Source organism: Panthera uncia (assembly GCF_023721935.1).
Source record: "Panthera uncia isolate 11264 chromosome A1 unlocalized genomic scaffold, Puncia_PCG_1.0 HiC_scaffold_17, whole genome shotgun sequence".
In the NCBI taxonomy this organism is placed as follows: domain Eukaryota; kingdom Metazoa; phylum Chordata; class Mammalia; order Carnivora; family Felidae; genus Panthera; species Panthera uncia.
The window spans coordinates 7,742,515-7,768,138 of record NW_026057577.1 but is presented as its reverse complement, the minus strand read 5'-3'; the positions used below and the strand labels follow the sequence as shown (position 1 = coordinate 7,768,138).

Here is a 25,624-nt window from a genome sequence, read left to right as displayed (position 1 = left end):
GAAAAATCAACAACAGAAGAAAAAATTGGGAGCTACCCAAATATATGGAAAATTAAAAAAAAAACACTTTTAAATTAACCCATGAGCCAAAGAAGAAATTATAGATGAAATGAGAAATATTCAGGTGAACCGAATGCAAATGAAAATACAACATATCAGCTAATTTATGGAATGCAGCTAAAACAAACAGCACATGAGGGAAAACGTAAAGGCCTGTATTCTAGAAAACAAGGAGGATCTCAAGTCAATAACCTAAGCTTTCCTGTTGAGAAACAGGAGGGAGAGAACTGCTTCCGGGTTACTGGATGACCTTGAGCTCTCAGGAGCGAGGCAGTGGTTCTCTGGGGCCTGTGGGGCCTGTGTGATGCCCACAGAGGTGGAGCTCTGTTCCTCCTAAACTCAGTGGTCAGACGTGCGCATGTCTCAGCATTTCTATGCGACTGACCCACCTGTAACCCACAGCCACCATTCCAGTTCCAAGGCTGCATCTTTCCTCTGGACTGGTGACAGGATTTGTCAGTGTTTGCTCCTGGGCCTGCTTCTAGCTGCTGATTTGAATCCTTGCTCTGTGACAGACGACTCCCCAGATGCAGCCCTCAGTCTCTGCAGTCACTGGGGCCTTGGGCAAGTTGTCACTGACTGGGTGCATGGGATGCATTGCAGGAAGCAGAAGAATGAAAGAAGTTATTTTGTGTAACCACTAACTCAAAGTTGACAGAGCTACATTATCATTGGGAGGGAAGTATCAAGACAGCCATTAATGCTAGAAATAACATCTGTCAATTCCTAAAGAGAAAGTAAAATGTTACCAAGAAGAAATTCAATTAGAAATTTGTATGCTTCCATTGATGTGGCCTCAAAATGGTAAAATGGCTTATTTAAAAAAAATTTTTTTTAATGTTAATTTTTGAGAGAGTGAGCATGAGTGGGGAAGGGTAGAGAGCGAGAGGGAGACACAGAATCTGAAGCAGGCTCTAGGCTCCCAGATGTCAACACAGAGCCTGACGCGGGGCTCAAACCCACAAACCATGAGATCATGACCTGAGCTGAAGTCAGATGCTTAACTGACTGAACTACCCAGGTGCTCCTGGCATATTTATTTAATTTTTAATGTTTATTTTTGATAGGGAGAGAGACAGAGCATGAGCTGTGGAAGGGTAGAAAGAGAGAAACACAGAATCTGAAGCAGGCTCCAGGCTCCAAGCTGTCAGCACAGAGCCCAATGTGGGGCTCGAACTCATGAGCTGAGAGATCATGACCTGAGCTGAAGTCGGACGCTTAACTGACTGAGCCACCCAACCACCCCTGGCTTATTTTTTTAAAGAAGGATAAAAATTGATTAAGCTGCAAGGAGAAATAGAAAAAGCCACAACTGGTGGGAGGTATTAAAACAACTTTCCATCACAACAATAGAACAAGAAGACAACACAATGGAGAGAAAATATTTGAACAACAAATTAACAAATTTGACCTAATGGACATAGATGGGATACTATATCCAACAACCTCCAGTTACAAATTCTTTTCAAGTACATGTATAATGCTTAGAAAAACCACATCATGAGTCATAAAATAAGCTTCAAAAAATTTCAAAGGGCTGAAATCTTTCAGAAAATATTTTCTGACTACCATAAAAGAGCTAAAAATCTGTAACAGCCCATAACTAGAGTAGCCCCTAATGTTTGGAAATTAAGCAGCAGGATTTAAAATAACTCTTAGGTCAAAGAAGGAGTCACAATGGAAGTTAGAAAATATTTGGGATAGAATGATAATAAATGTATGAAATATTAAAACTTGTGGGGGTATAGCTAATGCTGTGCTTACAGGGAAATTTACAGCCATAAATAGGTAGAATTTAAAAAAAGAAAGGCTGAAAGTCAGTGATCTAAGCTAGAAGATCTAAACTAGATATAAACTAGAAGAACTTTAGAAGATCTAAACTAGAAGAACCTTAGTTGAACCAAGGTACTAGTCGTTTTGGTTCACTGAGGCGGTGTATTTGTGTGTCTTTTACGTGTATTTGAGGTTAGTCCCTGGGGGAGCCCTGAAAGAGAACAATGTGGAAGTCTCATTCTGAAAGGCAAACACTTCCTGGCATCTGTCTGTCCAGTCTCCACCTGCCACGAGTGGATGTAAAAGCTTCTATGTAGCAGCGTGGAGGGTGCAAGAAAGGCCCCTCCAACACATATGCATGATTGGGGGTGGGCATATGAATGTTTGGGTATAAAGCTGTGGGAGTATGGCATAGGAGCATCTAAACTCAGTGCAGTGAAGAAACAGTGTGGGGTCATGAAGTTCAGAGAGACTGGCCACACGGCCTCTAAATGGGGGACAACTATGTTCCCCTGGGCTAAGGATGCGCTCAGTAGGGCATCAGCCATGAGTATGACCATGCGTGCCTGCTCTGTGCCTGGGAGTCAGGGACTTACATGGTGTGTAGAGGAGAGAGTGGTGGCCAATACCTGTAATGTCACCTTGCTCCTCCTAACCATTTATCAACATTCTTCAGAAAGCACAGACCATCCTTGCCTACCATTCCCTCTATAACCTAGGCCTGTCTGAAATGACTTCGCCTGGTCACCCAGTTACGGAAACACCTTTGCAAATACCTAGTTTCAGCCAGTTCTGCTCCCCCAACTCTGCTTTGCCCCCTCTCCTAATACACACACTCACACCCATCCCATGTCCCTCTCCCCCCATTGTAAAGGACTAACTGCACTGTAATAATGGAGTCAAAACAGGTTACAATGAAGAACAAGATGAGAAATCCTGTGTACTCCAAAGCCACCTCCAACCTCAGTGCAAACTGGTAAGATTGGCCCCTCTCCCCAGCACTGCCCACACGACCTGTCTGCCTCCTCTGTGGCTGGGGGCGTTAAGAGAAATCTCTTCCTTCCTTCAACTCCCTCCTCCCGACACCTGATAGTATCCAAGGGCCAGCCAGAATGGGCTTGTCTTTAAAAGTGGAATATTGATTGGGGGGGGGCGGTTACCACATTTAGCAAATGATCACATAGGACTCCCAGATAAATTTGAACTTCAGAGAAACCACAAATAATTTTTCAAGTGTGTCCCAATTTTATACTAAAATGTGATTTGTTTCTCTGAAATTCGAATGTAACTCAGCATCTAGTGTTGTTTCTGGAAACCCTAATTATAGGAGAGAAGGGGTCAGAATCAGGGAGGAGGAGGAGTCAGGAGATTTTTCATCTTCTCCTGGAACCAAAGGTTTGCTTGGAAGCAACCCGCTAAGTGGTGTCTCCTGGACAGCCAACTCCCTGGGGATCTGGGAGCAGAGACCTGTCCTTCTGGGGGCCCCTTGCCAGGCACAGGGTCCCAACTTGAGCAGCTGGCCTAGCCAGTAGGTTCGGGGCCTCCTGGTGGCCCCATCCCCCCCTTGTGAGGGCAGCGCATCCCTCCCCCCACCCAAGTGTAGGCTGAAGACATGGGTAGTGTAGTCAAGGTAACAAACAAACGCAGGCATGGTGTGCAAAATACACAGACATTTCGATTTTAATAAGTTATAAAATCAAGAAGCCAAATTTTTCTATACAGAAAACAAATACGTTGATTGCTGTGATGGATAAGATAAAATGTTGTGATTTGAGTTCAGCACCATGATGATTTTTCGTGCGGTGGCTGCCTGGCTACATAGTCATCATGCTTCACCTGATAGAGACTGCTGCTGAGCACCATGTATAGACTCCAAACAAACAACCTTAAAATACAAACAAAAGGCTTATACAGGAAATTCCATGGGTTTTCCAAAAGGAGTAGATCAGAGAGCCAAGTCCCCAAACTCCAGCATGTTGTCTCCCCACAAACGTAGTTTTCTGGAGCCGCAGTCAGAGGGGACCTCTGAGTTCTCAGCGTGCTGTTCCAGAACGTCAGCTAGGAAATCTTCTTGGCCTGCAGGCTGTGGGAGCCCCCCGACATGGATGCCGGCTCTGAAAGGTCATGGGACTGTGGCTAAGCTGGCTCTCCGACTGGTCCCAAGCTCAGTGGAGATGAGTTTCTCGAAGTCTGGTAAACCCTGTGTTCCTTAGACAGAGAGACCCCTGAGGACTGTCTAGTTCTAGAGAGCCCTGTGGGTATATGGCCCCAGGTACTGAGTATGACACATGGGGTGGTGGCCATGCTGGCCTACAGTTCCCAGGGGGCATGTCCCTCCTTCCAGAAGAAGACAGGTACCCTGGGGGTGTCCCACCTGGGGCCTCTCTCCAAAGGCTTCCAGTCCCCGAGACATGCAGCCCTGCTTTGTTGGGATCTGGGAATGGACTGTTCCCATCCTGAGGCCCCCAGGCTGGGTAAACTGAGAGATACTCTCTGGTGAGGGTCAGTCACCCTGAATTTCCTCTGCATCCCAGGACAGACCCAAGCAAGAGCTACCCAGTCCTTCAGCCTGTGAATAATAGCACCAGCTGCCAGGGGTCAACCAGTGAGAGAAAGCTGAGACACCCCTTTCCTGATTATAGAGAGACAGGATTGCAAAAATACGTTACACCACATCTGTCAAAGAGGTGATACCGTGAGAGATCTCCAAGAATGTTTTCTCCAGTTTGCTTCTTAGAAGCCAGCAAGCTCCTCTGAGACACCAGCACATGCAGGAGTATGTGTGGGACAAGATGGCAGAGAGGAGGGAGGCGGCTGGCACAGGCGGGGGTTGGGGAGGCTAGTTACCGCCCAGTCGGAAGGTAGGCATCATCCCAGATATCGCTCTCACTGGTTCCTACACCCTCACTTTGGCCCTAGATCACACACAGACACACACCTGCACGCATGCACAGAATCAAACATACCTAGCACCTCAGACTCAGTATAAAGTAGCCATCATGGTATTCTCCTGAACCTCAGTGTTCTCATCCATAAAATGGGGAACGAAACAGAAAAGAGCTCTCTAAAATCTATGACTGGTGAGAATACAAAGGCTCTAGAACCTTCCTAGACACAAAAAGCTTCAGAATCATGTGTCAGGCTTGGCCCAGCTAAGCAGCTGAAGTGCCCCCTGGGTCTCGTAATTTGGGGAAGTTTAAGCAAGCCACATGTTCACAAAATACCAATGCAGGGAGAGGTAAAAATTAGTCGCCATCCTCCCGTCCACCTTCCCCCTCCTTTCCTGCTTCTCTCCATTCACATCTTGCTCACAAAGCACCATTATGCCGAAAAGAGAAGTTGTCAAAGCTTAGGAGCAGCACAAGATAAAGCAGGCTCTCCCCTCTCCCCACCCCCCACCCCATGCTTCTCATGGGAGGCCAAATCTTACAGTTCACTGCTGGAACTGCCAAGGAATGGAGCAGGGCGAGACAGGGCAAGGCCACCCCACCCCCCACCCCCCCGCCCCATCCCTGCAGGCAATAGAAGCTGGCCTTCGTCTTTAGGAGCAAACCTGAGCAGGCAGAGCACCATCTCAGAACCCAGAGCACAGCCACTCCCCTTCTCTCCCCTCTGGGAAAGTCGCTGGACTATCCAGCAGAGCGCATGCCCCCCTCATTCTTCCAACGCACTTGGGGAGGGAGAGCCTCCCCTGGGGAGCCCCGGGTCCAAGGCCAGGCTGGCCAAGAGGCAGCACGCAGGCCGGGTGGGCCAATAGGAAAGAGGCCTGGGAGAGCCAGAGAGTGCACCCTGCAGTCTTCTCCTCCTGTAGGAAAGGCAGCCCACTGTTCAGATCAAGTCCAGTTAGTTACAGGATTCTCCGTACCTTCTGGGGAAGAAGTAGACAGCTTCACAGCTCAGAGTGGGCTGAGTCAAACACAGTGCCTGAGCGCCAGTCGGGCCAGATGGCTTTCCTTCCTTAAGTCGTTACTTTGAGAGACTGCATCTGGCCGAGCCTGGAGACCAGAGGCTGCAGACTGGTGGCTCTAGACCCTAAAAGACCTTCCAGAACCCCCCCCCCCCCCGGAAATATTTTGGGTTGAACTTTTAGGATTGAGGATTTCGCATGCAAATCTAGACTTCTACTGAAAGCACCCTATCTGGCCCCAGGAGCCTGCGGTCACAGAGGCAGCAGTGGCTGGAACCCAAAAGCAGCACTAGTGGGGTGCGGCTCTCAGGTTGGTCACAGTCCCCCATGGGCTGCCACACTCATCCTCGACACCTGCCTGGCCCTTGACGTCACGGACTTTCAAGTTCACGGCCTCCACTTCATTGTGCTCATCTCAGTGACTGGTCAATTAGTAAACAAATCACTGTTTCTCCTAATAAGAGTTCCCCATGGGGCTTGTGCCTCGGTCTGGGGATTGGTAGGAAATGTTCCTGCAGAACATTTCTCCAGAATGTTCTCCAGAAGGGCTGTCACCACCAAGGACAGGAAGATTCCCAATCACTGCTCAGAAACTTGGGGCACGTGTTTCCTCTCCCCACTCCACACCCAACCCCAGGACAGGACTTAGAACATTCCAGAGCTGGGACACAAACACATGCGTGAACCTAGCTGCCCCGCGCTCACAACCACATGTATAGATGTTTATGTCATTCTCCTCTTTGTTTTCTTAAAACCTGTTGGAATCAGACATTTTCACTTCCTCTCCACGATCTGCCATCCCATGGAATATAATCTATAAGCAAGAAAAAAAATGCTATTGATGCTATCTTTCCATTTTATTAGAACTTCCCGAGCATCTCTTTCTTCCTCATCTCATCGATAAGCTCTTGGATTCTCTGGTTTCTGGTCTTTTCATACAGGCTCGGTCGTCGAGGGATCAGGTTGGGCGGCTGGCCTTCCTCATCCAGGCCGTTGATTTTGTAGGGCACGTCGACTGCGTTGGTGTCTGGGTGATCCTCAGTGCCGTTGGCGCTGGAAGTGTTGAGGGGCACCTGCAAGGGCGTGCCCGGCGGAGGCCGCACCTCCATGACGAGGGTGGGCGCTGGGAGGGTGGGCACGAGGTCTTCAATGTCGTTGTTCTTCCCAGGTGGCAGCTCCGCCCTGTCATCCACATCGGTGAGGTTGTCGTGCAGGTTACAGGATCTGCAGCACAGCCTGTTGTAGCCTGGGATGGAGCAATAGCGCGACAAGACTTCCATCCTACAGAACATTGACTTGTCGCCTTGGCAGCGGGCCTCTGAAAGAGAAAAGCGGGAAGCACATAACCAAAGGACAGGATAAGGTGGGGGGGGCCTCGTTCCCCCCAGGGGAAGCAGGAGGAGGCGTTTGAAAGAGCCCAGAGACAGCACAGAGGCAAGCGAGCTCACGCGGAAAGTGCGTGTGGTCCTGATGTCAGCAGCGCTGCAGCAGAGCGCGGCCACACAAGCTGTGAGCAGTGCTCCCTGCCTCCAGGCAGGCCCCTGGGGTTTTCTGTATCTCTCGGAGTCCCAGACAGAAATGAGGCCTGGGGAGTGATTCCTGTGAAAGAATGGGACTGCGTCAGATTCATCTCTGACATCCCACTGGTAACCCCAATGAGATCCTGTGGCGGAGTTCGGCCCTGCAGTCATCTTTAGGCCGTTAACTATGACAAAATTGAACCTGAGGGGACCGATTTCTAAAACCCGATAGAACAAATCCAAGAGACTTGGCGGCAGCCTCACCACATTTCCTGCACAATATGTTCCCATCCTCACCCAAACCTGTCTGGGCTTTCTTCCCCTTGCCTTGACTTACCCACCAGCCTCATGTCCCTTCACTGCTGCCTCCACCGCACAGCCCCGCCACCCTGGGCTCCTGGCCATCCCCCAACAGACTGCTCCAAAACCCGGTCCCTTCACACAGGCTCGTCCTCCCGCCCGGTGTGTCCTTTCCTTTCCTTTCCTTCCTGCCCAAGAAGCCGGCCACCGCGGTCTAGCCTCTATAGAGGGCAGTGTCTCTCCCTGCACAGCTGTTTTCTTCCTGGCTGGGCTCCAACTGTCTGCAGCTGTATCACAGTTGACCCTTGAACTACGTGGGGGTTAGGGGTGCCACCCCACCCCCACCCACACAGTTGGAAATCCACATACAACATCTGACTGGCCCCAAACTTAACTACTAGCCGTCTACTTTGCCCAGGAGCCTTCCCGACCACACAAACAGCAGGGTGGACACAGATTTTGTATGATATATGTAGTATATACTGTATCCTCATAATAAAGTAAGCCAGAGAAGAGAAAATGTTATTAAGGAAATCGTAAGGCAGAGAAACACACATTTAGGGTGCTGTGCTGTATTTATCAAAAAAAAATCCCATGTGTAAGTGGCCTGGTGAAGTTCAAACCCGTGTGGTTCAAGGTCAGCTACTGTTCTAACCACACAACCCCTCCTACCCTTGTTCTTGCTCTTACTCTCTCTCCCTGTCTTCTTCCCAAATTCCTTCCCCTCCTCCCTCTCCCTCACCACCTCACTCCACAGAATTTGAGAGGATTTGCAGGAATTCATTCAACATGAGAGAATAAGTCATTATGACAACATAACAGGGAATAGCAGATCGGTGTAAATTCCTGATCCCTGGCCTCACTGGGCCCACCTGCCTACTTGTGTCTCTCTGTTCAGCCACCCTCTGAGCCCCCCGCCCCCCAAGCCCCGCAGTGAGCATCTCAAACCTTTCCCTCACAACCTCTGCCGCATTCCTCTTTCTCTCCCTCTCCCTCCTTGACCTTGTCTCCTAGAAAGGAAGTGGGGAGGAAAGAGGGAAGGACAAAGGGAAGGAAGAGGCAGCCATGGGTAGAAACCACATCTGATGCAGTTACTCTGTGCACCAACACAGGGCACTGTCTACACCCACGTCTGTGACTCTGCTAGCCCACAGAAACTTCTCACAGTAACAGATAAGCAGGTCCTCTTCCATTCAGGAGGTTCTGATGGTGCCCGCTGCCTGCCCATTGCTCCAGCCTATAATTTCCCCTTCCAGGCTGGTGACCCACCTGACCGGACACCAACCCCAAATTCCTGGAGCTTCAGACTCTCGGATAGGACTGCCTATAGGACAGTCCCCTAACCCCTGTGGTCCCAAATGTGCCTGAGACTCCACATGCCCAGTGCAACCCAGGGCCTTGGCTGGCACCACCTGTCTCAGAGAATGGCCTTTCCAGGGCATAAGCCGAACCCCAGGCACACCCCGTCTGTTCACTCCCAAGTCTGTTGGTATTTCCTCCTAGACACTCTCAGGTGTGTCCATTTCCCCTCTCTCCCACCTCCATCAGTCAAGCTGCTTTGCCTCTTGTCTGCACTGTGGTAAGAGCCTCCTTTCTGCTGACCTATCTCAATTCTTTCTCCTTTTTGTTCACTATCCTGCTCTTGTCAGAATGCTGTTTTTCAACTGAAGGTGTGACCATGTCACTGTCCTGATTGAAACCCTTGCATTGCCCCTCATTGATTTTAGGGTGAGGACCTGTCTCCTTCACCTCTCCAGCTTCACTCAGGCCTTGGACCCCCTACGTTATACTGGGCTCCTCCTCGCCACAGGGCCTTTGCACATACTGTGGCCACCCCCTCTGTCTTCCTTCAGTTGCTCTCCTCTCCTCCTCTAGGCTCAGCTGAAACACATCTCCGGGCAAGAATCACCTGCCCTCCCTTGGGAAGTTCTCTCCCTCCCAACACTCTATCCCAGTTGGCAAGTTCACATTTAGTTGTCAAATAAGGTGTCTGTCACCTGTTTTCATTATCCAGTAAGTTCCACAGGGCAGAGCCCCAAGCTATATTTAGATGCCTCTCTAGCCCCAGAGCCTAGACCAGTGAATCAGACAATGCAGAAATATATCAATGTGAAAAAAGACACACGTGAATAACAGAGGAAGTCCAAAACAGGGAAATTATGGATTTTAAAATAGTAACATGATAGGCATGAAGAACACAGAGAGGCACATACCACGAGAGGTGGACCCAACTTTGACTCTAACCTTCTGAGTGGCCCAAATCAGGAGGAAATGTGCCAGACTGCGTGATGCACAAGGTGAAAGAGGTAAACACAGATCAGCTGTTCAGGAAGAGCTCTGGCCTTCCCAACCTAGAGAGCCAGAAGCAGGCTCAAGATGTGGAGGGGGAAAGGCAAGTGGCCTCGTGCTAAGGGCCGATTCCAGAAATCACATGAGAAGATCCTGGGACGCTCAGATAAAATCTTACAGATGACCAGTGTATGAGACAGAGGAAATTGGAGTGGTCCTATTTGAAGCTCGGGGGTGCTTGGAGCCCCACCTGGCCCCTTCCCCACCCCCTGACCCTTCTCCCCTTTCTGGCAGCCACCAGGTGTAAAAACCACTGATCACAGCCCTCCAGAGACACAACGAGACTTCTGACAAGGCAGGGGGTGGTGTCCTCCCACCCCTGGCTTTGACTGTCCAACCCGGCTGGACATGGTGGGGGCAGGGGCCTCGACAAACACAGAGCCAGGCCTGGTGATGCTGCCGGGAGTGGGGCCACCCTGGCCCCACAGCAGCACCCTCCCCTGTCACCTGTGCCGCCTTCTTCACATAAATGACTTAAGCCTCCCTCTCACTTCTCTCCCCCCAGGCTGAGATCCTGGGAAACCAGCATCCCCTCTGTAGAGGGCAGGGGTCAGCCAGCTACTCCCATGGCCCAAGTGGGTGCCTCCACCTGGTTTTGTACATAAGGTTTAACCATTACTGTCTGGCCCTTCAGAGAAAAGTTTGCCGACCTGTGGTCGGGAGCTCAGCAGCCTCCCAGTGCCCGAGTCAGAGCCTCACACAGAAAGCACTGAACAAATGTCCCTGAGTGAATGGACGATTTGGAACTAACAGGCAGGTGACAGCTGGGGGGCCAAGGGTCCCCGTCTCCAGGGCGCCTCTCTTCACCTGCCCTACAGGTTGGACTTCTATGTCTATTTTCCTCTGCATGGTGGCTGCGTTGCTTTAAGTTTTTAAAAATGAAGATAATGAATGAATAAAGAGTTAAGAAAGCCACAGGCCAGGAGTTTGGCTATGCTAATATTACCCTAGAAACTTTTTCAAAATAATCATTCCCAATTTTTTTTGAAGTTTATTCATTTTGAGAGAGACAGTACACACACAAGTGGGGAAGGGTCAGAGAAAGAGGGAGAGAGAGAATCCCAAGTGGGCTTCATGCTGTCAGTGCACAGCCCGACACAGGGTTCAAACCCATGATCTCATGACCTGAGCTGAAATCAAGAGTCGGATGCTTAACTGACTGAGCCACCCAGGTGCCCCCTGCCCTTGCTGAACCATTCTTTTTTTTTGTTTTAAGGTTTATTTATTTTTGAGAGAGACAGTGCAAGTGGGGGAGTGGCAGAGAGAGAGAGAGGAGAGAGAGAGAATCCTAAGCAGGCTCCACGCTGTCAGCAGAAAGCCCAATGTGGGACTCAAACTCACAAACCCTGGGATCATGATCTGAGCTGAAATCAAGAGTCAGACACCCGACCGACTGAGCCACCCAGGTGCCAATCATTCTTAAAAGGATGCCAACAGTTTTATCACTGAGCAGAGAGCCCTCCGAGATGAGGGGAAGTACACCACCAAAGGGCCCATGATGTGGCCAGAGGCACTGACCCGCAAAGCATCTGTACTACATCAAGAATAAGATTTCGGTGTCCTAGTACCTGGTCTTCAGCCATTTCCGGTAGCAATGAATTGGCAAGACCTATTGCCTTCCAGCCAACAACAAACCATTGAGAGTAAACCCCTTCTCATAGACTGAAGCCATTTGTGGGCCATTCCCACCAATCTTGGCTCGAGCCAAATCCTGCCTGTGTTTCCTCCTTTAAATTAATGTCTTTTTTTTCTTTAACTTAACATTTATTTTAGAAGAAAACCTTACACTACCACCATTCACGGGCAAGTAGCAGTGATCAATAAAGGTGACCCTAATTAGGAAAACAAACTTTTCACCCAAAGTTTAATTCCTCAAATGGCAAGGGAGACCCTCTCGCGTGCACAGCTCCGGGCTGCAGAGAGCGAGCAAGTGTGAGGGGGGTGCCGGCGTCGTGAAGGGTGAAGGGAACTAGGAAGGGGCTGCTCAGAGGCGGGGGAGTTCAGGCCACATTTACGCACCCTCTGAATTAAACCTCCCTGTGTCCCACGCTTCGGGAAAGGCTAGGATGGAGAAAACCTGGTTCTCTCTTTTTCTCAATTGAGCCTCATGCAGCATTTCCCCATCCAAAAAGGTTATGCCACAGGGTACAGGAGCGTGGGCCCCCCAGCGGGGCCCTCACATACCCCGACTGTCCCTGGTGTGGTCCCCTGGGCTGTCGGTGGCCTGCCTGCAGCTCTGGCCTGGAAGCCCCTTCCATGGGGATTCCTCCTGATCCATCTGGGAAGGGACACTGCGTGGACGCGGCTCTCTCAGAGGAAGTTGTGTCTCTCAAGGTCTTGTGTCTCTGGAGCTGGGATTCCTTTCAGTGACCAGAGCTCTAGGCAGAGTGAATTCAGCCACGCTACCGTGACCTGCACTGGCAGGCTGGCGCCCCGGGACCTGGCCCTGTGACTCCAAGACTGTTTCCATGACACCGGATGGCCCCATGTCATCTTTTCTCAGGATCTCCCTCCTCTGTGGCACGGGATCCCCTCCATAGGAGAGGGAAGAGAGAGAAGCCCGCTGATAGGAGGTCCCTGTTGGACCCCGACCTGCTGTCTGGCCTTTGTCAGAGGTGAGCCAATGCACCAGGCCCTGCAGCTTCTGACGCGAGGCCTGTGGAGATGCGGGCGGGCACGGCTGAGCACAGGCCAGGTGCCCGGAGCTGCCGCTGCCTGGCCCTTCTCCCGCCCCACGCCCCCGACCTGGGCCAGATGGGTACCTCTCCCTCCCTGAACGGGTGGCAGTGGCCCAATGGTGGCTTGGGGGGCGGTGACCTGGGCCAGCACTATCTGGGCTACTGACCCCACATTCCCACTCCACTGATCCCAGAGGTGGGGGAAACCCACCCCGGGACCCTTTCCCAATGGTGAAAAACTTCCATCTGTGGGGAGAGAACCCAGACGTTCCCACAAAGGGGCTCATTCAGCACGAATGAGTCGAAAGTCAAAATCATAGTGGAGTGTCTTCATGGGCCGCTGTCACATTTTGAAAAATGCCTGGGGACAGGGGTATGCACCTCAGTGGGGGAGGGACCCTACATATCCACATTGCGCAGGGGGATGGGGGGGCGGCGGGAGTCACTGGAAGTGGAAACCCGGTCACTAATGCGACAGAAGGGTCCCCGCAGGTCTGCCAGCGCCGTCAGCTATGGAGGCGAAGAGAAGGAGCCAGCAGCGTGCCAAACCCAAGCACCCAGTTTCACTGAACTTTTATTGAGTTTATTTGTGGGATGCATGACAGGAAAGTCTTTCCATCATTAGTGAGGAGAAAAGGTCATTTCCACAGTCACTTTGGCACACACTAAACTTTGTCTCATAAAAAAACCGGAAAAGCGACGACAATGGAGCCTATGTTAATTACGTCATTGGATACATACAAAACACTAATAAAATATCCCTGATAAACCAAAGTGCATATAGACAGAGAGCACAATGCCCAGGACCGTATTGCACCTTCCCAGAGTCAGAGTCACTCGCGTGGCCTAGTCAAAGTTGGAAGTTAACAGTCGTGAGAATTAGTACGCGTTACACACCGAGTATGTACATAACAGTAGTTGGAGCCGGGGAGGAGGCTGGGTGCTGGTCCCAGGGATGCCATTAGCAGGTGGCAGGGGGGCTGGGGCGGGGGCGCTACATGGGTCACACCAGGGGCCGGGCGCACTGCCTTCTGGGTAAGGCAGCACTGGGGGAGCGCCCAGGATAGGGGTGGGGGGCTCAGCAAACAGTCAGTGCCGACTGGCCGCATGGCCTCAGAGTGGGTCTCTTCTCCGCAGTGTTGGCTGGAGCCAGCACACCTGGGTCCCCTGCACAGGACGCCAGGGCCAGAGGGGAGTCAGGCCCTCTGGGTTGGGAAACCTTACTCTGGGCGAAAAGTGGATGAGCGGGACTGCCTCCCCCTGGGCCTGCCACTGCCTGCTTCCTATACCTGGATCCCGTCCCTGCTCTGAAGCTGGACTTAGCAGCCAAATCTGTTACCTTTCAACTTTAAGGCATTTTCTACATAGTTTTATCTAAGCAAAAAAGCAATAAAAATTGAGGTAATTCTGTAGTTGTTCACACTGGTAGGTGGCCGCATCCACATCAGTTTCTCTCTCTCTCTCTCTCAACCTCTCTCTCAATCTCTCACCTCTATGGATGGGGTCATGTGTGCACGATGAGAAAAGGCCATTGGAGCTAATGGACAGAGAATGGAAGGGGCGGTGTGTCCCAGTGTCCCACTGGAGGGACACGTTCCCCGCCGTCTCTGTTTAACCCGAACCCGCGAGGGGATGGGGCTCAGGGAGGGGGGTGGCCAAGGGCTGTGTAAGTTGGACGCAAAGGCCACAGGAAGCAGGCCACAGTCACACAAGTCAGGAGGACACACTCAGCACAGGGTCAGCAGCAGCAGCAACAGCAGAGGCGGCCGGGAAGCCCCCGACGCGCCCCCGGAATCTCAGGGCCGGGCCACCCAGCTCAGCGGCACAAAACACGCCCCAGAGCCTCTCTGGCCTCGCCTCGCTGGTGGGCGGTGTTTGAAAGGGGACCGGTGGGCTTGCCCCTTGACTTCTGACCTGCAGCTCCAGCTTGCAGGGATGTGGCCCCTAGACGTGGTCACCAAGTGGTCACATTTGCACTCTGGCCTCTGGCCCCTCCAGCACCAAGACAGATCTTTGCCCCTTTACACGCCATCACCAACCAGGTCCCGGCCTCCCACAAGAGGCCAGTTGCCCTGTGGCCACGCCTCTGCAGAGGTGGGCCCTCCCGGCCAGGCAGCCGGCTGGGCGGCTCCAAAGGAGACTGCCGAGCACAGAGGCCCGGAGAAATCAGATTCAACCGAGAGAGCGCTCAGGAAGAGTCAGGGAAGTTTTCCATAGAAAGAGAGGAGGGGAGCCCACGGCAAGCTCCACAGGGCGCAGGGCATGCACTGGAGGGCAGAGGCAGAGTTATAAACGGGCCGGTTACTTGACGAGGTCTTCTGGACTGGAGAGTCGGGGTCCGGTCGGGACAGCCACTGAACCACGTAGCTCTTCTTGGAAGGATCAGAGATGTTTCCTAGAGGGAAGAGGAGGGGCTGTGGCTGCCATGGCCCCACGCTGGGCTGCACTGTCACCCCGGGCAAGAGACACTCCATAGCCCCAGGCATCCAGGGCCCTGACACCCTAGCTCGGCATTCAAAAACCCCTCAGACAGGTGGGCTCTAGCCGCCCAGTCCTCCTGCTCGCCCCCACCCCCCACCGTGCCTCCTGGGTCTCAGCTACAACCTAGCACCAAGGCTCTGCCACACCTCCTTATCGCTGCATTGCTCCCAGCAGGCCCACCCGGCCTGCTTCCCAGGAACATGGGGAGTAGGTGAATCCTGGATCTATCCCCCTGCCCAGCTGGGTGGGCGCATCTGACCTCCCTGAATGCCCTCCTGTGTAGATGGGATTCATGGTGGGGTCTACGGCTTGAGCTATTTCTGGGACCAAAAGAGGTGATGCACATGGCACTTGGCAAGGTGTCTGCACGCAGATGGTGTTCTGGTTGTTCAGAGGGCACTAGGCACCCCCAGTTTCCACGGGTACCCCCTACTCCCACAGGCAGCCCTGCTCACATGGGCATGGGTGCCACATTTGGCTGAGCCCCACTGTGTGGTCACCATGAATCTGCTTCTGTCTCCCAGACCAACGGGGAGTGCCAGCAAGGAAGGCATGGCAGAGTCCCTTCCATTTCTGACTGGGGAACGATCCCTGCGCTGGCCTGGGAGGGCTCAGCTTCTCCTTCCGGTTCACAGATGCTGAGTCTGGCCAGTTGTGGGGAGAGGTGCCTTCGCCTGGACCAGCCCCCCTCACCCTGGACCCGCTGTACACTGGGGGCTGGGATGGGGGGCTTACGGGGACAGGGGCCCAGCCGGCAGATCCTGGCTGTCTCAGGCCGTTCCTCCTGGCAGACCCCGAAGTTGTCATCCGCCGTTCGGCAGAGCACTGGCCGCTCCTGGGTACCATTGCCACAGGTCACAGAGCACTGCAGGTGGAGAGTCATCAGTCAGGGCCCCCAACCCATGGTTGGCTGGGCCTGAAAGAGCTCCCCACACATGTAACCCTGTAACACGCAGAAGGTAGTGAGGGGCAGAGGGTAGAGGATGTGTCAGAGGCCTGTCCTGCCTTGTCCAGCCTCCAGCAGCCACCTCCATCTCTGGAGGCTCCACCACCCTGCTTGGGGACAGGCCAGCAGAAGCCATCACACCCAGACTCCTGGCTTGGCTCACAGCTCAGCCCAGCCTGGCCCAGGGAGAATTCTCAAGTCCTCACCTTGTGTGTGGGGACGGGCTGACACGGCCGACCCAGATTGCTCAAACCCTACAGAGTGCCAAGGAAGGCCTGCTTTCAAGACTGGCACTTGGGAAGCTCTGGGGAACCAAGTTCTTGGAATGTTCTCTCTGGTAAGAGTGTTTCTGCAAGACTCAAGGCCTCGGGTCACACTGCACTGGTCTGGCCGGTTAGTCTGTACCAATAGTGTGATTTACGGTGAGCTCCCCACCTGACTAACCAGTGTCAGCCATGCAGTGAAGACCCTGGACACCTGGGCTCACGTGGGCTTCCCTGGCTGGCAGCATTTCACGTGTGGCATCACACACTGTTGCTGACAGAATCCAGGGTGTCCCTGGGAGCCCAGGGAGGAGACCCCTGGAAGCTTGTGCCTGGCTTCCTCTGGACTTTGCCACACACTTTTCCCCTTTGCTGACTGTACTGTGATTTCACTGAAATACCCTGTACCTGTGAGTACAACAACTTCTCAGTCCTGGGAGTCCTTGCAATGAATCAGTGAGCCCGAGGCTGGTCGGGTTGGGGACCCCGACCCCCCAGGCCTGCTCATGTCACCTCAGCCCTGCCCCTAGACTGCTCCTCGAGCCCGAGACCATCCTTACTGTTCTTTGCAGCCCAAGTCCAAGGCCTCCCGTGCTCATGTTCCCTCCTGCAAGCTTGGCCGGCCTTCTCTGCCCTCAGGGATGAGAGCACAGGTCTCCCCTCATATCCTGGAGTCCAGGCCACCCTCCATCTCCTAGGACTCCAGGTTCCCGTAGCACCTGGCAGCCTCTGCCCTACAGAGTGGACACGTTCTACTTGGTCTCTCGACAGAGCACTGGCCATGCAGCCCCACTGGTGCCCTGAGACCTACAGGATGTGGCCCGGGGCAGGGACTGCATCCAGACTGAGGTGGAGCTCCCTGACCCCCTCAATCCCCCGCAAGCTTGGTTTGGGGGCTGAAGACACGGGGCCCGCTTACCTGGGACCAGGGTCCGGCCCGCCACTGGCCAGGGCAGAGCTCACGGTTGCAGGCCCGGCGGCCCTCGGGCCGGGCGTCGTTGCAGTGTTTGGTGTGCACGGAGCGGGTGGTGTTGTTGTGCAGCAGCTGTATGCAGCGCACGGTGCGAGCCTGCGTGCCCGTCCGCCCACAGCTCTGACTGCAAGGCTCCCATTCCCCTGTGACCCACCTGTGGGGGCAGAGCAACAGGTCAACCCCCCACCCCCCACCCCCAAAAAGCTGGCCAGAGCAATGGCAGCAGCCTGCTTCCCGCCCCCACCCCCCCACCCCAGGCATCTTCCCGTTCTGCAAAGATGTCCTAGAGCCTGGCCGTGCCTCTGTCCGAGGTCCTGCAGGTGACAGTCACCCACTGCTGGGATACCCTGGTTGGACTGGGGGGGGGGGGGGGGGGGGAGGGCACAGAGAGCCCCAGATCTGTCCCTTCTCAGCTTCTGCCAACATCACAAACCCTCCAGGGCAGCAGTGTGGACTCTGCCAGCACCCACCCCATGCAGCCCCATGTGCCCGTTTACCAGCCCTCTTCTCCCCTGGGGGCCCCGCAAAGGGAATCTGGGCCGGAAGGTCAAGACCGCCACCGCTGCAATGAGCTGCCTGGGAGACATCTACCACAGGACCAGAAGCAAGGCCAGTACCCTCTGAGCCTCAGTTTCCCATGCGAGCATTACCACACGTCACAACGTCTAAGATGCGTGGTATAGTTTCAGCGCGGCAGGTCCGAGGCAAGGATGCACCATACAGCCTATGACATCTTAGACTCCATGAAATGGGGGGAGGGAGAAAGAATCCACCAAACGTCGCAGGGAATGTGAGGCCCAGAGCTGCTCAGGGCCTGGATCCCGCACCTCCCTCCACAGGAGCCCCGGGGGTCAGCCTTCTCCTGTCTCATGGGACCCTGGGCTGGGAGAGCCGGGGGGCCCCGGGGAACTCACACTGGCTGGGAGCACTCCTGTGGGTTGCAAGCCCTGCGGATGGCTTTGGGCTTCGTGAGGGCGTCGCAGAAGCCTCGGTGCACCATCTTGTGGTCTAGCCTCCGGCGGCAGCCATACTTGGTAAACTGGGAGCCTGAAGACAAGAGCTCGAGGGGGCTCATGGGGCAAGTGCGGCCTCCAGGGGGTGTGGAGAAGCAGCTTCAGCCCCATTCAGCCTAGCCTTCTGATGGGGTGGGAGGTGGGGCAGTGTGCCAGAGGCAGGCCTTGGAGACGTGCGGCCTAGTGTCCACCCAGTACCCCAGGGGAGCGAGGGGAGAGCCCAGGGAGAGTGGCCATCTTGTTCCTTGGCCTCTAAGCTGCCTCCCTGGGGCAGAATGGAAGGCTCTACTTCCTCTCCATCACTTAGCCATTTAATCCATCTTGAATTCACATGCACTGAGGACTCAGGATGAGCCCGGAGGTGGCTAAACATAAAAACATGGCCTCTTCCCACCATAGCCTAGGGCAGCTGTTCTCAAATGGGGCAATTTTGACATCTGCCAATATCTGGTACACCTAGTTGTCACCACTCAGGGTAAGGGGTGTGACTTGCATCTAGCAAATAGAGGCCAGAGATGCTGCTCAACATCCTACACTGCACAGGGCAGCCCCCACGAGAACTGTAGAGCCCAATATGTCAGCAACTGCAAGATCTCAAAACCCTAGCCTGTGGGTAAGACACAAGAGAATGTGACTGTGTCCGTGTCGCAGGGGCTGTCTGCAGCCTGCTCTAATCTGGGTGTCTGGAGGTGTCCCAGAAAGCAGAGAATGGAAGGATGCTGATTTTGTGAGAGGGCAGTAGAGTGGCTTCTGGGGAGTAGGCAGCCTGTGCAAAGGCCCTGAGGCAGGAACACAGCATGTCCAGGAAAAGCAGCTAAGGCCAGTGTGGCCAGGGCCTGGTGAGCAAGGGGTGGGGGCACCAGTGCAGTGGGAGAGGTCAGCAAGCTGCCTGGACCACAGAGGCCATAAGGAGAATCTTGTTTTTCTCCCAAGAGCAGAGGGAGCTGCTAAAACTTAATGACACCAGGAAGGGATACCAGCAAGGGACCTTTAATAGGGCACTCTGGGGGTGACAGTGGACACACAAGGGCCAGCTGGGGAGCAAGAATGAGCCAGGACTGGGAAGATGGGTCCAAGAGACATATAGGAGACAGAGTCAGGAGGACATGCTGCTGAAAAACTCCAGGGGGGGCAGGGAGGCTCAACAGAATGTTGGGGTGCCATCCACCCAGGTGGGAGCACTCCAGAAGGAGCCGTCTACCTGCCTGGGCCCCAGGATGGGTCTCCCCACTTTGGTAAACTCCTCTCTGTCCTCGAGATGTGGGACCCCATGTGGCATCTGAGGGAGGTCTGTCCTGGCCACCTGCTTCTGCTTCTCATCTCGTCCAGCTCCCAGGGAGCGGCGACCACATGGGGTGGACCAGAACTTCCTGCCTGTCTGTCTGTCCCACCCAACTGTGGACTCTTTGAGGTCCAGGGCAGGTGGGGCCGCTCTGCACGAAGTCCTGCCCCAGGAGGGCAGGGACACCTTTCTGAATGAACAAAGGCCCACAGAGGGGGCCCCTTCACCCACCCCCAGCACGGCCCAAGTCCCTCCTCACCTGCCTTGTCACCTGCCTCGTGAGGCTGTGGTAATCCACCCAAGCGCCTGCACACCAACCTTCCTCCCGCCAGGCCAGCCCCTCCGTCACCCTGATGCAGGTCCACATGGGTGACATCCAAGCCCCCACATGCCCTTCTGGCTGCCTGCTGCCCTGAGTACCCCCTTCCTGCCTACCCTCTGCTCCCTCCCAGGCAGGCCACTGCCTCACTCTCTGGCCCCTGGGGCCAGTCTGCTCATACCTAGCACATCCCTCACTCAGGTCAGGCAGGCAGCGGGGTACTGTGGGCTCAGGAAGCCCTTTGCCCAGAAGACCCCTCCCACTCAGCCCTGAATACCTCTGGGGCCCCTCACCTCCACCGCAGGGCTTGGAGCAAGGAGTCCACTTCTTCAGGGCCCACTCGTAGCCCACAGAGTCGTCTTCCAGGACATTGTTGCCGTCTACGTTGAGCGAGTCCTCATGGATCATGTACTTGTACGTCAGTGAGATCCGGGCGTCTCCCTGCGGGATGACCTGTGCCCAGAAATGGCCACGAAGGTGTTTGCCCCACTGTTCACCCTTCCTCGGCAGCCAGCTTAGAAACTCACGCCAAGGCACATGAGCTGCCGGCTCTCATTATGTGAGGTTAGTTATGTTCTAGAAAGCACCCCAGAACGCTGAATTCTCACGGGAGCACAGGGCTAGGGTCCTGCGAGGGATCAGGATGCTTTCACTGTCAATACGTAATCTTATGTTATGTGTGTTTCTGTTTAAAGCCACCTTCCTCGATACTGTTGACATTAATGCTGACCTCACGGCCAGTGCACTAGAACTGAGGCCTGAATGCAGCTCGTTTGGCACACGTGTTTCCTCTGCAGGGCACACCACCTAGCTTCTTGTGCTCAGGAACAGCTGACAGCACTCGGCACTAGCTTGTGGCCATTAAAAAAATTTTTTTTAATGTTTATTTAGTTTTGAGAGTGAGAGGGGAGCCGGAGAGGGACAGAGAGGGAGGGGAACAAAAGATCTGAAGCAGGCTCTTTGCTGACAGCAGAGAGCCTGATGTGGGGCTTGAACCTGAGCCCATCTTGGATGCTCAACTAACTGAGCCACCTGGGTGCCCCAAGCTTGGGGCCATTTTTAAACAGTGGAACCATCCCCCCAAATAAAAAAACGTGAAAAACGTGGCAGCACACATAGTGGGGACAGGCCCCTTGGTTACAGGGAGCAGAGCCTTGTGCCAGCTTGGCTGAGAACGTGCATGCTGGATGACTCAAATCCTTCACTGCTCTGCACATGACTGTGAATGTCCATGAAAACTCCACCACTATTGACACAGGGATGACAAATACACTTTGGCAAGCAGGTGAATGTGCCAGGACAGACACAGCACATACCGAGGCCCAACTGCATATGCATGGGCACAGTCAGGTCACCATGGGCACTTCTGGGGCTGGCAAGACCCTGCAGGTGAGGTCAGCAGAGTGACACACATACATAAAACATGCTGGCCCCACGGGTGGACGCTCTGGTATTGGGTGGTAGGCTCAGGTGCCATGGGGCACTGGCCTTAGCAGAGGGGCTAAAGGGCCCTGAGCCTTATCTCTAGTGTTTTACGTTTCTCACAAATAAAATGTATCACTTGTGCAACTTAAATGAACTTTCAAAGAGCGATCCAAAAATCAAGAGCCCCGGCCCCCTGGCTGGCTCAGCTGGTAGAGCATGTAACTCTTGATCTCAGGGTTATAGGTTCGAGCCCCACGTAGAGAGATTACTTAAAAATAAAATCTTAAGGGGCACCTGGGGCTGGTTCAGTCAGTTAAGTGTCTGACTACGGCTCAGGTCATGATCTCATGGTTCATGAGTTGGAGCCCTGCATCAGCATGGAGACTGCTTCGGGTCCTCTGTCTCCCTCGCTCTCCGCCCCTCCCCCTCTTGCTGTCTCTCAAAAATAAATAGGAACATTAAAAATAAATAAAAAATAAAATTAAAAAAAAACCCAAGAACATCAAGCCCCCTTGGGACTCTATCACCAGGAACGGCCTTGGACTCAGAAGACTTGGGGTCCCTAATCCTGCTTAGGGACAAAGTCCAGTGTGACCTGGGTCTGGTGGTCTAATGGCCTGAATCCTGCGGGTCATTCCTGGGTCAAGATTTGGATGGGATGGCGGACATAAATAGGCTTGTTGAGAGGTGGCCGTGAATATCGTTTGGAGGGGAAAACTGAAACCCTCAGAGGGCAGAGTTTGAGGTCACCCAGTCGACCCAGAGTCTCATGTCTCAAGGCTCCGTGTCAGACACCAATAGAGACCTTTGGTCCCAAGGGCAGGCCAGGGGGGGCTGTTCAGAGAGTGGCCTGAAGGATGCAGGGAGGTCCAGGGTTCCCAGGCACCCCCTCCACCTCTCCTCCGGTGGCCTGCTTGCACCCCCACTGGGCAGCCAGGGGGCGGTGGGCCTGGTCCCTTCCTCGACTTACCAGAACGGTGATGGTGCCGTGGAGAGGGCCCATGGTCTGCAGCGTCTCCCGGCCGTCCTCATCCCGGTACTCCCACTCCACGCCCATAGCAATGAAGGATTTGGAATTGGGGTCCACGTCATTCTCTTCATTTAAAATGAACGTGCCTGTCTCCAGGTTCTTGACGGCTATGAATGGCAGAAGACAGCCCCTCACCATAATCACTCAGGGGCAGGAGCCAGGGGCATGGGGGAGAGGCTGGCAGGGTCCACAAGTTTGGACTGGTCAGGGGAGCAGTGGGGAGCAGAGCCCCGTCTCTCCCAGCTCCCCTTCTCCAGGGGTGGGTCCGTGCCAGTGATGGCCCAAACCACCTTGGGAGCCCACCTTGCCCTCTGCTGCTCAGCCAGAACTAGATTTCCCTCCACCTTCACCCTTTTGCCTCGCTCAGGGTCTTTTCCTGGATCTGCCCCCACAGGCCGCAGGGGTGCAGGGGCTTCACACAGCAGCTGTCAGGGCCACCTCCCTACTTGGACAGCCACTACCCCCTGTACCCCGCCCCAGCCTTCTGGGCGCAGGGCATCTGCTGCACACCAGTGCGGGGTGAGGGCTTCCTGCCACAGGGTGAGCATATGTCCAGCTGAAAAACAGGGTCTTCTCACCCCGACACAGTGCCCCATCAGCTCCCCACACATCCTCAGAGGCCTGGCTTGGCCAGGGGGTTGCATGGGCCACTGGCAATCCCCCTGGATAAATAGGTGTTCAGGAGACAAGAAACAGCAGGCCAGGAAGCCCCATGCTCCCCACTGTGTGGAAGGCAGCTACTAGGGGGGCGCTGTTGATTTTAGGAGGGCCTCAGCAAGGCATGAATATCCCAGGATCACAGAATGAAGAAATCGTTCTCTGCACGAGTCTCCTGTCACTCTCTGTCCGCACCATAAAAGAAAGCCTCAGCAGGTGCCAGTAGGTCCTCAGCGGGTCACCAACCCTGGCTCCTCCTGTGCAGAGAGACCAGGTCTCAGACCTGGAGCCTTCAGCAGGAAACCCTTAATTAATTAATTAATTAAAATGTTTATATATTTTTGAGAGAGAGAGAGAGACAGATATAGTGTGAGCAGGGGAGGGGCAGAGAAAGGGAGACAAAGGATCTGAAGCATGTTTCAGGCTCTGAGCTGTCAGCACAAAGCCCAGTGTGGGGCTTGAACTCACAAACTTTGAGATCACGACCTGAGCTGAAGTCAGACGCTTAACTGACTGAGCCACCCAGGCACCCTGGAAACCCTTTAGATAGAAGTGTCTTTTCTTTTGGGAATCAACTTTTAGATTCATCTTCCATTTAAGGCAAGTGGTACTGCGTTTGCATTTTGGGTAGCAATACAAAGCTTCCTCTTAAAATAGGGAAGGAAGAAAAATGTGCTCTCTTTTAATAAGAGAGTGGTGTGTTTGCCGTGTGTCACTGGGGGTGCCAGACAGTGGCAGTTTGGGAGCCCTTGACCCAGTCCGGGCTCCAGAGCATGAGGAGGAAGGTGGGGCCCAAACTGGGAGAAGGAACTTGTCCAGGATCTCCCCAGTGGCCCCCTGGCATCACTTCGGACTCCAGCCCACAACTACCCAGGAGGTAGGGTCCAGGTGTCTTCAGCAGGTGGGGTGAGGATGGGCGAAGCCCTGTGAGGCTGTCTCAGAGGGCACAGAGGGCACAGGCAGACAGGGGCTGCCACATGAGAAGAGGAAGAGTTGTTAGAACATCCACACTTTCAAGAGATGCCAGAAATCCCTATTCCAGGTAGAACCTCTTGAATTTAAAATTAAACCAATTGAGGGATCACCTGGGTGGCTCTGTCAGTTAAGTGTCCAACTTTGGCTCAGGTCATGATCTTGTGGTTCATGGGTTTGAGCCCCCCGTCAGGCTCTGTGCTGACAGCTCAGAGCCTGGAGCCTGCTTCGGGTTCTGTGTCTCCCTCTCTCTCTGCCCCTCCCCTGCTCACAGTCTGTCTCTGTCTCTCTCAAAAATAAATAACCATTAAAAAAATTAAAATTAAGGTAATTGAAAATATGCAAATGCAGTTTGTGAGCCCATCCTCAGGCCGGCCTCGTGCCTTCTCGTTGGTGTAGGGGCTGCTGCCAGGACTCTGCCTGCAAAATCTGCCTGCCTTCTGGTAGGTCAGGGAAGGAGGGCCTTCCCCCTGGGCCTTGAGATGGAGGAGGGGGTAGGCAGTCACCATTCTGTGGGCTGGGGGTATGGCATGTTTTAGACACATTGTCCCCCCCACAGCGGCTGCCAGAGGAGCCCTCTGATCTCCAGCAGGAGGTGAACCCGGGAAAGATCTCCCAGGTGGGCTGAGCCAGGGACAGGGGAGCCTGACCTCTGACCCCTGGGCCCACTAACCATCCCCAGAACTGCTCGGCTTCAGAGACGCTGCATCGCCTGGGCTCTGGGACTCACCCAGGTGGTGGCTGGTAGTGTCTGCCTCCTGGATGAGCAGGTGCCTGGCTCCTGCCGGAATCTCAAACATCTTGATGTAACCTTTGTTGGGATGTGGGGAGACAAAGCGAAATGAGACGGAGGAGGCCACTGGAATGCAGATGACACGAGGAGGGGCCAGCGGGCCCCATGTTTTGTGGGCTTTGACCGCCTGCCCAGACAAGGCCCGATGGGGGAGTTACTGTGTCCCAGCTGGCCCAGGCCCTTCCACACCCCTTCAAATCCCAGGCACTCCCTTGGCCTCCTCTGCTGAAAACTTGGCAGGAATCCTTGTGATTCCTGGAGGCAGGCCTGGGCTTGGAGCTAAGATGCCATGTCTGGGAGGGAGGCCCTCAGCAAACCGCTTGGCCTCCTGGACCTCAGCCACTTAACCTGCAGACTGAAGACCCCTGGGCTCTTGTGGGGCCATGGAGAGGGTCATCCCCACACCCCAGCACCGGCTCTGAGTGAAGGCCACGGCCTTCTTTGAAGAGGCAAACCAGAGGGGCTTCTCTACATTTCAGACAGAGTACATTTCGCCTGCTTCAGGCCCACCCAGAGGTCTGTTTTCCCAGAGCTCAGGTCGGCTGGGACCCCTGTTCCCCGGCCCCATCCTGTGGCTTCGCCGTCTGTGCTACGTACTCCAGGAAAGTCTTGTGAAAGCTAGCTGGTGGCTGGAGCAGAGAGGCAGGGAGCAATGGACTCAGACCCCTTGCTCTCAAATAAACACTTCTAAGATCTGCCCCGTGCACCTGCACGTCGGTGTTCTCTGCCCTGACACCTGAGACCCGGCCTCCATGCCCCATCCACCCTGGGGCCTGGCTCAAGCTGTACCTGTGTTAGCATTCTCCCTCCAACTCACGGCCACCCCAGCGCCCTGCCAGGTGCTGCAGACACTAAGGCACCGGGGGCCGGGGGCACGGGCTCA

General features: G+C 54.2%; 1 protein-coding gene across 1 annotated transcript in view; it reads right to left on the bottom strand.

The window, feature by feature from the left end:
- Positions 1-5,351: 5,351 nt before the first annotated feature.
- The window catches only part of ADAMTS2 (ADAM metallopeptidase with thrombospondin type 1 motif 2), a 238,136-nt gene continuing 217,863 nt past the window's right edge, over positions 5,352-25,624 (bottom strand). Inside the window, exons 15-22 of the mRNA XM_049649005.1 lie at positions 24,679-24,759; positions 22,260-22,426; positions 20,158-20,317; positions 18,165-18,297; positions 17,197-17,404; positions 15,804-15,933; positions 14,893-14,982; positions 5,352-7,058 (exon numbers count right to left, since the gene is read on the bottom strand). Of these exons, the coding sequence (XP_049504962.1) occupies positions 6,601-7,058; positions 14,893-14,982; positions 15,804-15,933; positions 17,197-17,404; positions 18,165-18,297; positions 20,158-20,317; positions 22,260-22,426; positions 24,679-24,759 (1,427 nt within the window). The 3' untranslated portion in view covers positions 5,352-6,600. The remainder of the gene's footprint in view (positions 7,059-14,892; positions 14,983-15,803; positions 15,934-17,196; positions 17,405-18,164; positions 18,298-20,157; positions 20,318-22,259; positions 22,427-24,678; positions 24,760-25,624) is intronic.